Here is a 13,280-nt window from a genome sequence, read left to right on the forward strand (position 1 = left end):
TCCAGGAAGGCCACGTACAAGAGGAAATACTCGGCCACTAAATCCACGATTGAAAAGAAAAAGGAAAAGGTTCTTGCAACTGTCACAAAACCAGTTGGTGGAGACAAGAATGGTGGTACCCGGGTGGTTAAACTGTGCAAAATGCCTAGGTATCATCCTATAGAAGATGTGCCTCGAAGCTGTTGAGCCACGGCAAAAAAAACCCTTTAGTCAGCCTATAGAAGCTGTGAGCCAGCATCGCTCCTGGGACCATTCTGATCATCCTCACTGGGCGCCACAGAGGCAAGAAAATGGTTTTCCTGAAGCAGCTGAGCAGTAGCTTACTACTTGTAACTGGACCGCTGGTTCTCAATCAAGTTCCACTGCGTAGCACACACAAGAAATTTGTCATTGTCACCTCTACAAAAATTGGTATTAGCAAAGTAAAAATCCCAAAGCATCTCGTCAATGCTTACTTCAAGAAAAAGAAACTGGGACCAGCAGTTAGCGTAATTGCTATGTTGCTGGACTCCCATGTAATTGACTGCAGTTCAAGTCTTGGACCCAGTGGCTTAAACTCGCCAGGCACATGTGCATGCCTGCCCAAGATCCCAAGAGGAGAATGGAGGAGAAGGGATTGCGGCATGGTCATCCCTCCTAGGGGGTGATTTCTCACTTTCTGTTTCTCTGTCTCTCTCTGTCTTTCTGGCGAGCGCACGTGCCCTGTAGCAAAAACCTCTCCAAAAAAAGGGCTTCTGCAATTGCAGAAGCCCAGACACCAGGAAGGTGAGATCTTTGACACAGAGAAGGAGAAATAGGAGATTTCAGAGCAGCTCCAAGGTTGATCAGAAAGCTGTGGACTTGTAAATTTTACCAAAAAATCAAAGCTGTTCCTCAGCTCCAGGGCTACCTGCGATCTGTGTTTCCCTTACAAATGTAGTTAATCCTCACAAATTGGTGTTCTAAATTTTTGGCCAAGAACCTAATTAAAAAACTGATTATTTTAAAACAAACAAACAAACAAAAAAAACCAAAAATATATCATGGCTTTTCCAATAGCCCAGTGGTTAGGGATATAAGGTGCCTTATGCATTTAAAAAGATAGCCCAGATTTTTTTTGATTTTTACTGTTAAAGGTTCTTAAACATAGTTAAGTGGATAGGACAAAGAAGAACATCTTGTCAGATTCCATTTAAGCACAGAGGAGCTGAGTCTGTAAAACTGGTCTTGCAGCCAGGAGCTAGCACTAAAAATCATTAATCCATTACCCAAACCAGATGCATACAAAAGTAATGATTAGAGCCTCTGGAATTGAATATTCTTCCAGCACCTACAGGCATAACCTTGAAGCATTCATCTTATTGATCTCAGAATCTAGAATGATGGCTACTCATAAATGACAAATTTAGGTTACATATGTATATTAGTGACTACAGGTGATTAGTAATAGCTGTAATGGGATTTCCTCCCCAGTGGCAAGCTTCATGGTTCTTTATAATGACAGGTTTGTTTGATTGACCTGTTATAATACCTGTGGGAAGCTTTCTCCTTAATGTTCCAAGGATTTGTGACTTATCTCCTATGCCTTTAAAAACTACTTTTTCCTGGGCATGTGTGTACACATGCCTAAGATCCTGAGAGGAGAATGGAGAAGGGATTGTAGCATGGCCATCCCTCCTGTGAGGTGATTTTTTGCTTTCTGTTTCTGTCTTCTCTGGTGAGTACATGTGCCCTATAGTAAAAATCAGACCTCCCCTCTCTCCCCCCCAAAAAAAGCCTTTTGAAGGGCAGTTTGGCAAACTGTATCAGAAGCCTATGGTCCTTTTTGACCATTTCCAGAAACATGTCCTATAAAAATTATTTAAATATTGTCTGAAGATTTAGCTTCAGTGTGTTTATCGTCGTTTTTTTTAATTTTTGTTTTCTTGGTATGGCATTAAAAATTCAGAAATAACCTAAAGTCCAAATGATCATTGTTTTGCATAGTTGTGTGGAACTGTGATTAATCTGACTTGGACTACCCTTCCTTTAGGTAGTGTATACAACGAATGTCAAACAAGAACCAATCAGCATAGAGCACATGGAGTAATTTGTAGGTTTGTTCTTTTACCAAAAACATTTATAGCTTCTAGATTTTAAAAATAGTTCTGGAGCACAGCAAGATAGAGGGGGAAATTGGCCTAGATATTATAGAGGATGGCAGATGAACAGGGTTGATTTCATTTTGGGCACTTTGCCCAGGACACTTTTAATAGAACATATAGTTACTCTAGGGATTCTGAGTTTGTGGTTATGTCAGGCTTACACATTTATTCTTTAAAAGGAAAATTTGCAAGTTATTAGACTCTGGGTACAATGGTACAGCTTAAATTTTTTAAAGCAGTTTTTGTAATCTAGCCATTGAAGATTTGCTATGTGGGGGCTGGATTTCTTAATATTAAAGTTAACTTAATCATAGGTAGAAAATTACTTTGAAATTCTTTTCTCTAAAACACAGTGTGTTCTTTGATTCTTTCAGAGTTTAAGTCAAAACAAAATTTTTTTTCTTGAGAGATTTTTGCTATAGGACTCATGTGCTCACTGGAGAGACAGAGAGACAGAAATTGAAAAACCACACCCTGGGGGATGGTCATGCTGCTTTCTCTTCTCCCTTCTCCTCTTGAGATTTTGGCCATGCGCACACATGCATGTTTCAAGCCACCAGGTCCAGGACTCAAACTGTAGTCAGTCATGTGGGTGTCCAGTGCCTTGACCACTACACCACCTACTGGCCCCATTAAGTCAAAAAAAATTTTTTTGAGAGGTTTTTGCCGTAGGGCACATGCTCTCCCCAGAAAGACAGAGACAGACAGACAGAATGTGAGAAATCACTCCCCTGGGGGGATGGCCATGCCACAATCCCTTCTCCTCCATTCTCTTCTTGGGATCTTAGGCATGCACGCATATGCGCCCAGCATGAGTTTAAGCCACTGGGTCCAGGACCTGAACCGTGGTTGACTATGTGGAAGTCCAGTGACATAGCCATTATGCTAATTACTGGTCCCAAGTCAAATTTTAAAAGATGTCTAAACTAGGAATTGGAAGGTAATTTTATTGTGAAGAATTTTTTTTTTCTTTTCATATTTGCTATCAGGTATATGTGCTTACTAGAGAGAGGCACGGAGAACAAGGAGATAAGTGAAAAAGTACCCCCATGAAGTGTGGTCACACCTCAGTCCCTTCTCGTTTCTTCCTCCATTTGGGATTTGAGGTACACACACATGCCTGTGCACAAACAGTGTTTTCCAGGCTGCCTGTTCCGGGACTTGGATCCCACAATAGGCCTTATGAGATTCAGACACCTTAGCCACCACACCACTGGCTTGCCCAGAATTTTTAATCTTACTATTGATATTTTACAGAAATTTCTTTATATACTTAGAAATCAATCAAGTCTTTAAGAAAAATATTACATTTTTAGAAATGTTGTACTCCCTAGTTTACTACCTTACGATTTAGAATTACTGACCTTAGAATGATCTTTTAAAATTGGCAAGAAAAATACACTTAGTAATAGAATTTACATTAAAATAGTTATATCAAATACATTGGAATTTCTGTTTTTCCGTTTTCCATAGTTTCAGTGATAATTTAATTACTTCTATTGTTTATAAAATTGTTTATTCACCACTCCCCCCACCTACGTTCCCAGTTAGCTTTAAGAAGTACTGGGCATTAAACAGACTGATACTCAAAAAAATTATGTTAGGTGGAGCCAGCAGATAGCATAGTGGTTATGTCACTAGACTCCCACTTGGCCGACTGTGGTTCAAGTCCCAGACCCAGTGGGTTAAAAATCATGTCAGGTACATGTCTGTGCCTAAGATCCTGGGAGGAGAATGGAGAAGGAATTGCGGTGTGCCATCCCCCCTGGGATGGGAATTTCTCACTTTTCTTCTCACGGTATCTGTCTCTTTCTCTCTAGCAAGTGCACATGCCGTAAGCCAAAAATCTCTAAAAATGAAATTATGTTAGGGAATATGGAAGTTTGCTTTTATTTTGAAATGATGTTACGTTTTCTTTTTTGAGAGCAATTTTTGCTATAGGGTGTGTACATTTGCCAGAGAGACAGAAAGTGAGAAATTACCTTCCAGGGGAATGGCCACACCATAGTCCCTTCTCCATTCTCCTCTCGAGATTTTCGAGCACTTAAACCCAGAGTGTTTTAAGCTGCCTGGTCTGTGACTCGAACCATGGTCAACCTACGTGGGAGTCTGGCAATGTAAACATTATGCCATCTGCTGGTTCCTTGAAGTCACATTACTGAAATGTGGTAGGCCAGATTCTTACTATAGACATTTTCTTTATAATGTAGTTAATAAAATGTTAGAACAGAAAAAAATTATTTTATTGGAACCAGCAGGTGGTGTGGTTGTTGAAGTGTTGAACTCCCACATGACCAACTGCAGTTTGAGTCCTGGACCTGGCAGCTTGCTTTATCACTGCCACCCCAACCCCTGTCACCTCTGGACTCTCTCTGGTCAAATTAAAAAAATAATAATAAATTAAATAAATAATCCTTTAAAAAAGTGTCACATTGCATTTTAGAAGTTTCTCAATTCGTATTTATTGGTGGGGAGACCCCAGGACAAAAACATTTAACAGGTAAACATGCATATATACAGGGCAAATCGGTTATGGAACAGTATACCACAAGGGTGTTAAAAAAACAAAGTGGGGGGAAGTCCAGCAGGTGGCATGGTGATTAAGGCACTGGACTCCCACTTCGCCAACTGCTGTTTGAGTCCCAGACCCGGTAGCTTGAAAATCATTCTGGACACTTGTGCGTCTGTGCCCCAGATCCCGAGAAGAGAGTAGAGAAGGGACTACAACGTGGCCATCCCCCTGGCGGGTGATTTCTCTCTTTCTGTCTGTCTGTCTGTCTCTCTGGCGAGCTCACCTGCCCTATAGCAAAAACCTCTCTAAAAAAAAAAGATATACGGACCAGCAGTTGGTGTAATGACTGTCATGTTGCTGGACTCCCATGTAGCTGACCACGGTTTGAGGCCTAGATCCGATGGCTTAAACTCATGCCAGTGTATGTGTGTGTGTGCCCAAGATCCCGAGAGGAGAATGGAGGAGAAGGGATTGCGGTGTGGCCATCCCCCCTAGGGTATTTTTTTTTAACTTTCTGTCTCTCTGTCTCTCTCTGTCTTTCTGGTGAGTGCATGCGCCCTATAGCAAAAACCTCTCAAAAAAAAAAAAAAAAGTACAATGATGAAATGTAAATAAGAAAATAGAAAGTAAAATACAACAAATAATACTCACAAATTTTCTTTTTTCTTTTTTTTTTTTTTTGCTATAGGGCGCGTGCGCTCGCCAGACAGACAGAGAGAGACATAGAGACAGAAAGCGAGAAATCACCCCCCAGGGGGGATGGTCACGCCGCAATCCCTTCTCCTCCATTCTCCTCTTGGAATCTTGGGCACGCATGCACACGTGCCCGGCGTGAGTTCTAAGCCACCGGGTCCGGGACGCGAACCGCGATCGACTATGTGGGAGTCCAGCGACATAGCCATTACGCTAACTGCTGGTTCCCATACTCACGAATTTTCTTAAATATTATGCCAGTTCTATTTCATTTGCTTTTCTTTCTTTTTTTTTTTGAGATGATTTTGCTATAGGTTGCGTGCACTCGCCAGACAGAGACAGAGAGACAGAAAGGGAGAAATCACCCCCCAGGGGGGATGGCCACGCTGCAATCCCTTCTCCTCCATTCTCCTCTTGGAATCTTGGGCACGCATGCACACGTGCCCGGCGTGAGTTCTAAGCCACCGGGTCCGGGACGCGAACCGCGATCGACTATGTGGGAGTCCAGCGACATAGCCATTACGCTAACTGCTGGTCCCTTATTTGCTTTTTTAAACTCTAGTTGGTATTACTTAATAATGGGGTCTTCTCACTAGAGTGTAGTAGTTATTACTTTGATATCATGAGTCGATAAAGAAAAGAATTAAGTAACTCTGAGTTTCCACTAACTTGGAATACTCTTAGCTTTTTAACATTTAGGATGGGCATCATCCCAGTATCTCAGATGCTTCTGAGGATGTATGATCACAGTACATTTCTCAAGTGAGTGAGTAGTAACCACGAGTGTTGATGATTCTGCTTGACTGTGTTAATCCCGGCAGACCCGGTGCATTGCTACCAAACTATTGGGTCATTGGAAATGTCATGACACATTTTTGCATAGAAGAATACATCATGACTTTTCCAGCGACCTGATAAGATAGCACATAAGATATACCTTGAGAAGACCACAGCCAGAATCATGGTCATTTTCTCTTACCTTTTCTTCTTCTTTTTTTAAAAAAAAATGCTTTTTTACTTTTATAGGGTTGGGGTTTTGTTTTCCTAATGCTTATTTGTAAAGTGCAAAATGAATAGTTTTTAAAGGGATTTAGGATATTTAGATAAGTCAAAAAATAGGCATACACAAACATTTTAACTAAGCAGTTACTCTTCTCAAGTTTTCCAATGAAACTAAATTATTATTGTGATACATATATTGGCAGTGAAGAAAATCCTTCCAATATCCTGATATTATATTTGAGACTTAGCTACAATTTTCTACTCATTAGATATGCATTGTTTCTGTTTTTTGTTTTTTTTTTACAGTTCAAACGATATGTCAATAAACTTCGAAGCAAGAGTACAGTTTTCAAAAAGAAGCATCAAATAATAGCTGAATTTAAAGCTGAGTTTGGTCTTTTGCAGAGGACAGAAGAGCTTCTTAAACAACGTCATGAAAATATTCAACATCAACTGGTAATACAGTATTATCTTGGGCTGCTATAAGTGCAAATGCAGAGAGGCTTATAGGTTTCAGCTTTATACCAAGGTCATCGCTTTTACTGGAAAACCATGAAATTATTCATTTTCTCTGACCAGTTACAGAGATGTCACATAAGGTGATTCATATGTTTTTTAACATAGCAGTAAGCACTGACTTTTTTATGTGTGCTGAGTTTGGAGTTATTCATAGAAGTTGAATTCCAAGTAGGTTTTTCTTTTGGTTAGCCAGTTAATAGGAGTAAAACTATCATACCAAGAGAGTGACTATAAAATATTTATAATGGCCTTCTGGGTTGAAATTTCTAAGCGGCCACTTTCAAGGAGCTTTGGAATTTAATACCCAGGGAAGGTGCTGTGTGGAAGCTTGCTGTGGACTAATTCCCCATGTGCTTGTGCCTTTGTTGTCAAACAAGAGTTAAACGCAGTGTAGCGCGACAGCAGCACTGTTATTGTGGATAGCAGCTCCTCTGAGTTTTCTAGGTTTGGCTTTTTTTTTTTTAATTCCTTTTACCAATGGGAAAACTGTTTTATCAGGTTGCTCATTTACCAGCTGGAAGTAATCTGGTAAAGGTAAATGAAGTTTCATCTGGTTATGGTTCACTTTAGCTGACAAGATGAACTTTTCTGTCTCATGCTGATAGGATCTTAAGATTAAATATTGTTGGTAATAATATTCTATAATTGTCACTTTGGGGGCTAGCAGATAGCATAATGGTTATGTAGCTCCCACGTAGTTGACTGTGGTTAAAGTCCCAGACCTGGCAGTTTAAAACTCACTCCAGGCATATATGTGCCCAAAATCCCAAGAGGAGAAGGGATTGTGGCATGGTCATTCCCCCTGGGGGGTGATTTCTTGCTTTCGGTCTCTCTCTGTCTCTCTGGTGAGTATATGTGCCCTGTAGCAAAAATCTCTCTTTAATTTTTTTAAAGAATTATTTTATTCAACTTTATTTATTTTGTGTATGTATATATTTTAATGTGACCAGAGAGGGACAAAGAGAGAGAGAGAGAAGAAGCCGCCAGGTCCAGAACTCGAACCCCTGGGGGAGTGATATTTTGCTTTCTGTCTCTTTCTCTCCAGCAAGCACACGTGCCCTATAGCAAAAATTTCTCTCTCACAAAAAAAAAAATTTTCTTTCCATCTTCACTTTGAAGCACATTTTAACTGAATATAGAATATTTGTTTGGCAGCTATTTTTTTCATCACTTTTTATTTTTGAAGAGGTTTTTGCTATAGGGCGCATGCACTTGCCAGACAGAGACAGAGAGACAGAAAGTGAGAAATAACCCCCCAGGGGGGATGGCCACACCGCAGTCCCTTCTCCTCTATTCTCCTCTTGGAATCTTAGGCATGCACGCACACACGCCCAGCATGAGTTTTAAGCCACCAGGTGTGGGATTCAAACCGCGGTCAGCTACATGGGAGTCTGGTGACATAGCCATTATGCTAACTACTAGTCCCTTTTTTTCATCACTTTGAAGATTTAATTCCATTGTCAACTGTCATCCATTGTTTTTGTTGTAAAGTCAGCCATATATCTTTTTTTTTTTTTTTTTTTAAGGAGAAGTGATACTCTCTGGTTATTGTTAAGATTTTTCTCTATATATTTGGTATTTCAATATTTCAGTGGTTTTTCAATATTCCTAGATGTGGTTCATTTATCCAGTCTGGAGTCTTCTTGAGCATTTGACTTGATGTCTTCATCAGTATTTCAAAAGTTTTCAATCAATATTTCTTTAATTTCTTCAATTACTACTACTTTCTCATTCTCTCCTCTCTTACAAAAAGTAGTTATATGTATGTTAAATGTTTCCACCATTTTCCGTATGTCTCTTGTGGGTTTGTGTTTCTCTACTCTGAACCCTCTAGCAGCCTCCTATCTTATTTAAAATAAGTCAAAGCTTATTCATTGTACTAAAAATAAGGTAATAACCTCATTTATCATCTAAGCTAGGACACTTTGAAAGCATAGGGACTGATAGGTGTGAACTGAGACAGTCTCGGCAAGCCAGCTGAGCCCTCTCCGCTCCTTTTCTCTCCCCCGCCTCATCCGCATGGCACTTTCAGTCTCCCTGGTCTCCTTGCTCTTTCTTGAACAGGCCAGGTGTGCTCCTGCCTTTTGGCCTATGCACTTGTCGGTCCCCTGGGCATCTGTGCCTCGCTCCTTCACTTCCTTCAGGGCTTGCAGTTGTCATTTCAGGAGGACCTTCTCTAGCTACCTGTGACTTAAAATGTCAACTCCATTTTCACTTCGCACTGCATGTATTTTACTTAGTTATTTCCATACTGCTTATGTACTCTCACTAAAAGTAAGCTCTGTAAGAGAAGGGCTTTTTTTTTTTTTCATTTTGTTCATTACTGTATACCTGGTACCTAGAAATGTCCTTGGCACATTTAGGTATAAAATAAATACTAGACGAGTAAAAAATAAATAACAGCTTACTACTTGATTCTTTTATTCACCAAATATTTATTGAGTGCATCCTGTTTTAGGTTCTTTGCTAATTAAATAACATTAAAATTAGAAATACTTGTTTTGCACATAGTAAAATTTAGTGTAGGTTTATAACAAAGGGGTGTAATTGAATGAAATAATTGAAGTCAATGACGATTCCTTTGGGATTCTAAACTAATTTATTTTATGTAGAACTCTTTGTTTTGTTTTAGTTTTGTTGGCTTTTTTTTTTTTTTTGCTATAGGGCACACGTACTGGGGGGGGAGGGAAAGTGAGAAAACACCCTCTGGGGGAATGGTCACTCTGCAGTCTTTTTTTCTCCATTCTCCTCTCATGATTTTGGGCATACACACACACACACATACACACACACACACACACACACACACACACCTGCTGTGTTCCTCAAGTCAATGGGTCCAGGACTCAAACCAGTGACCATGTGGGATCCAGCCACCCTCATCACCATGCCACCTCCTGTCCCTATGTTCAACTTTTTTGTTATGTCTGAAATCTGTATACTTCTTACAGGAGCCATCAAGATTTTGATACTCATTTTGTGACTTTTATTCTTTACTTATAGCAAGCTATTGAGGAGAAAAAGGGTATATCTGGATATAGTTATACTCAAGAAGAGCTAGAGAGAGTATCTGCACTGAAGAGTGAAGTTGATGAAATGAAAGGACGAACACTGGATGACATGTCTGAAATGGTGATTATACTTTTTTTTTTTTTAAGTTTCTTTTGTTGAGTAGCTAGAAGGCAGGTGTTTTTGTCTTTTATTTTGAGTGGAACATTCAAATTTTCATTTCTGCTGCATATTATTTATAATTCTTCATCTGTCCTTATTGATTGCTGTTGATTTTTTCCATCCTGGTAAGGTTGTTCAATTTCTAATAGTTTATATACATTTTGTGGTTTTAAAAATGCATGAAAGTGGGACCAGCAGGTGGCATGGTGGTTAAGGTGCTGGACACTCCCACATGGCCAACCATGGTTCGAGTCCTGTACCTGGTGACTTGCTTTCTCACTTACCCTCTCTCTCTCTCTTTCGGTGTCTCTCTCTGGTCCAATTAAGACAAATGAATGAATAAAGAAAATTAAATAATTCTTTAAAAAATGCATGAAAGTTGTATAACATTAATGAAATACTTAAGATAAGCTGTAAGTTCTCCCAACTCATACCATCCTGCTATTAAAATCATTTCACTTTTGCGTATCTCTTTAGTGTCTTTCCATATTCATGGCTGCAGTTCAACCAGAATGCACTAGTATGTTCGCACTGAGCATTAAAGTGTTGAAATCTTTCTTAATTTCTTTGGGGTAATTAGCTTCTGCCCCAGACTCTCAGCTACCTTGTGGACTGGCCATTTCTGTAGAACTCTCTGGATCTCTCCACAGTCTAAGTCCTGAAAAGATTAGCATTTAGCATATAAGAGAATTCCCAGACCCTGATCATCTCTATGACTGGTGTTTATTCTGAATGATCATTACTTATGCCATTCAGATTATTAAATATTTGGAATATCACTTCATCCATATTTATGTATATCTTATATAACCTATATAATTATATATTTGTGTATAACACAACATAATTGAAGTTGTACAGGAAACTTTGTAATTTATTTATTCATTAAATGTTAGATTAAAATTACTTTCCTGGAGCCAGTAGGTGGCATAATGCCTAAAGCTCTGGACTCCATGTGGCTGACTACAGTTCAAGTACTGGACCTGGCAACTTGAAAATCACACTGGGCAGGTGGACATGTGTGCCCTAAATCCCAAGAGGAGAATGAAGGAGAGAGAACTGTGGCTTAGCTGTCTCCCTGTGGAGTGATTTCTCACTTTCCCTCTCACTATCTCTCTCTCAGGCAAGCACACATGCTCTATGGCAAAAACAAACAAAAACCTTTTTTAAAATATTTTTTCCCGGGAGCCAGCAGTTAGCGTAATGGCTGTATCGCTGGACTCCCACTTAGTCGACCGCGGTTCGTGTCCCGGACCCGGTGGCTTAAAACTCACGCCGGGCGCGTGTGCGTGCGTGCCCAAGATCCCAAGAGGAGAATGGAGGAGAAGGGACTGCGGTGTGACCATCCCCACTGGGGATCACAGATGAAGCCCTCGTTGGGGGCATTTCTCTCTGCCCCTTCTCGTGGAAGAAATAACCTTTTCATTTTTTTAGAGTTAAGTATTTAATTTTATTTATTATTATTATTATTTTTAATTTGAACAGAGAGAGATAAAGAAAGAAAAAGGGAAAGTGAGAAAGCAAGCCGCCCAGTCTGGGACTCGAACTGCCGTCAGCCATGCAGGAGTCCAGCACTCTTTTTTTTTTTTTTTTTTGAGAGGTTTTTGCTATAGGGCATGTGCACTCGCCAGACAGACAGAGACAGAGAGATAGAAAGTGAGAAATCACCCCCCATGGGGGATGGCCACGCCGCAATCCCTTCTCCTCCGTTCTCCTCTCGGGATCTTGGGCACGCACGCACACGCGCCCGGCGTGAGTTTTAAGCCACCGAGTCCGGGACGCAAACCGTGGTCGACTACATGGGAGTCCAGTGACATAGCCATTACGCTAACTGCTGGTCCCGAGTCCAGCACTCTTAAACACCATGCCAGCGCCAGCCCCAGCCTCATGGGAGTCCAGCACCCTTAACCACTGCACCACCCGGAAGCCCTCATTTTTGGTATTTTTAATGGCTTTGAAATTTTCCAGACCATTTCAAATGGTTAAATGGTGTTCCATCTTGTTAAGGAATCAGGATTTACTAAATCAGGACCAGCAGTTGGCGTAATGACTATGTCTCTGGACTGCCACGTAGTCTACTGCAGTTTGAGTCCTGAACCTGGTGGCTTAAACCTATGCCAGGCGCGTGTGCAAGCGTTCCCAAGATCCCAAGAAGAGAATGGAGGAGAAGGGATAGTGGCGTGGCCTTCCCCCCTGGGGAGTGATTTCCCGCTTTCTGTCTCTCTGTCTCTCTCTGTCTTTCTGGTGAGCACACATGTCCTATAGCAAAAACCTCTCAAAAACATAAAACAAACAAACAAAAAAGATTTACTAAACATTTTCCCATTCTTTGGCACTGAATTGATATACAAGTTCTTTTTTAAAGAAATATTTATTAAATTTTGTTTATTATTATTATTTTTTAATTTGACCAGAGAGAGACATGGAGAGAGAGAGAAAGTGAGAAAGCAAGCCACCAGGTCCAGGATTCAAACCATGGTTAGCCATGTGAGAGTCTGGCACCTCATGCACCATGCCACCTGTTGGTCCCTGATTTATAGTTGTTGTTTTTAACTTTTATGTCTAACACTGCATTAAATACTTTACGCACGTAATATTTTTCTTCTCTTGAATTCTTTTGTAGATTACATATTTTTTGTTTAAATGACAGGTGAAAAAACTGAATTCACTGGTATCTGAAAAAAAGTCAGCTCTAGCCCCAGTTATAAAAGAACTACGACAATTGCGTCAGAAATGTCAAGTAAGTGAATTTGATTTTTGATCTTTTTGATTTGGTGTTTTATCTGTTAAGATGTAGTAGTTAGGATCCTGAATATTTTACTTGGGTGATTTTAATTATTATTATTATTATTATTATTATTGATACAGATTTAAACAAGAGAGTAATAATGTAACTTAAAAAGGATTTTATCAGGGCCAGCAGGTGGCATTGCGGTTATGTTGCTAGACTCCCATATGACTGATCATGGCTTGGGTCCAATCATGCTTTGGGTTCTGAATCCTGTGGCTTGAAACTCAGGGGCATGTGCATGCGCATGCATGCCCTAAGTCCCTATAGAAGAATGGAGAAGGGATTGTGGCGTGGCCATCCCCCTCAGGGGGTGATTTCTCACTTTCCCTCTCACTGTCTAAGTCTCTGTCTCTCTCTCCAGTGAGCACACCCATCCTAAGGCAAAACCTCTACAAAAAAAGGGGGGGGGAAGGTTTATCTAATTTATGCTTCTTATTTTGTCATAAATTATTGAAGAAGGGGAGGAAGA

General features: G+C 40.2%; 1 protein-coding gene across 5 annotated transcripts in view; it reads left to right on the forward strand.

Annotated features, from left to right (window-relative positions):
* The window catches only part of IFT81 (intraflagellar transport 81), a 165,735-nt gene that overhangs the window by 130,869 nt on the left and 21,586 nt on the right, over positions 1-13,280 (forward strand). For all 5 annotated transcript variants that reach the window (XM_014588119.2, XM_006149313.3, XM_014588121.2 and 2 more), the window contains 3 exons: positions 6,637-6,786; positions 9,853-9,981; positions 12,671-12,760. In XM_014588119.2, the coding sequence (XP_014443605.1) occupies positions 6,637-6,786; positions 9,853-9,981; positions 12,671-12,760 (369 nt within the window). The remainder of the gene's footprint in view (positions 1-6,636; positions 6,787-9,852; positions 9,982-12,670; positions 12,761-13,280) is intronic.

The sequence above is a fragment of the Tupaia chinensis genome, unplaced genomic scaffold, assembly GCF_000334495.1.
Source record: "Tupaia chinensis unplaced genomic scaffold, TupChi_1.0 Scaffold000258_1, whole genome shotgun sequence".
Lineage (NCBI taxonomy): Eukaryota > Metazoa > Chordata > Mammalia > Scandentia > Tupaiidae > Tupaia > Tupaia belangeri.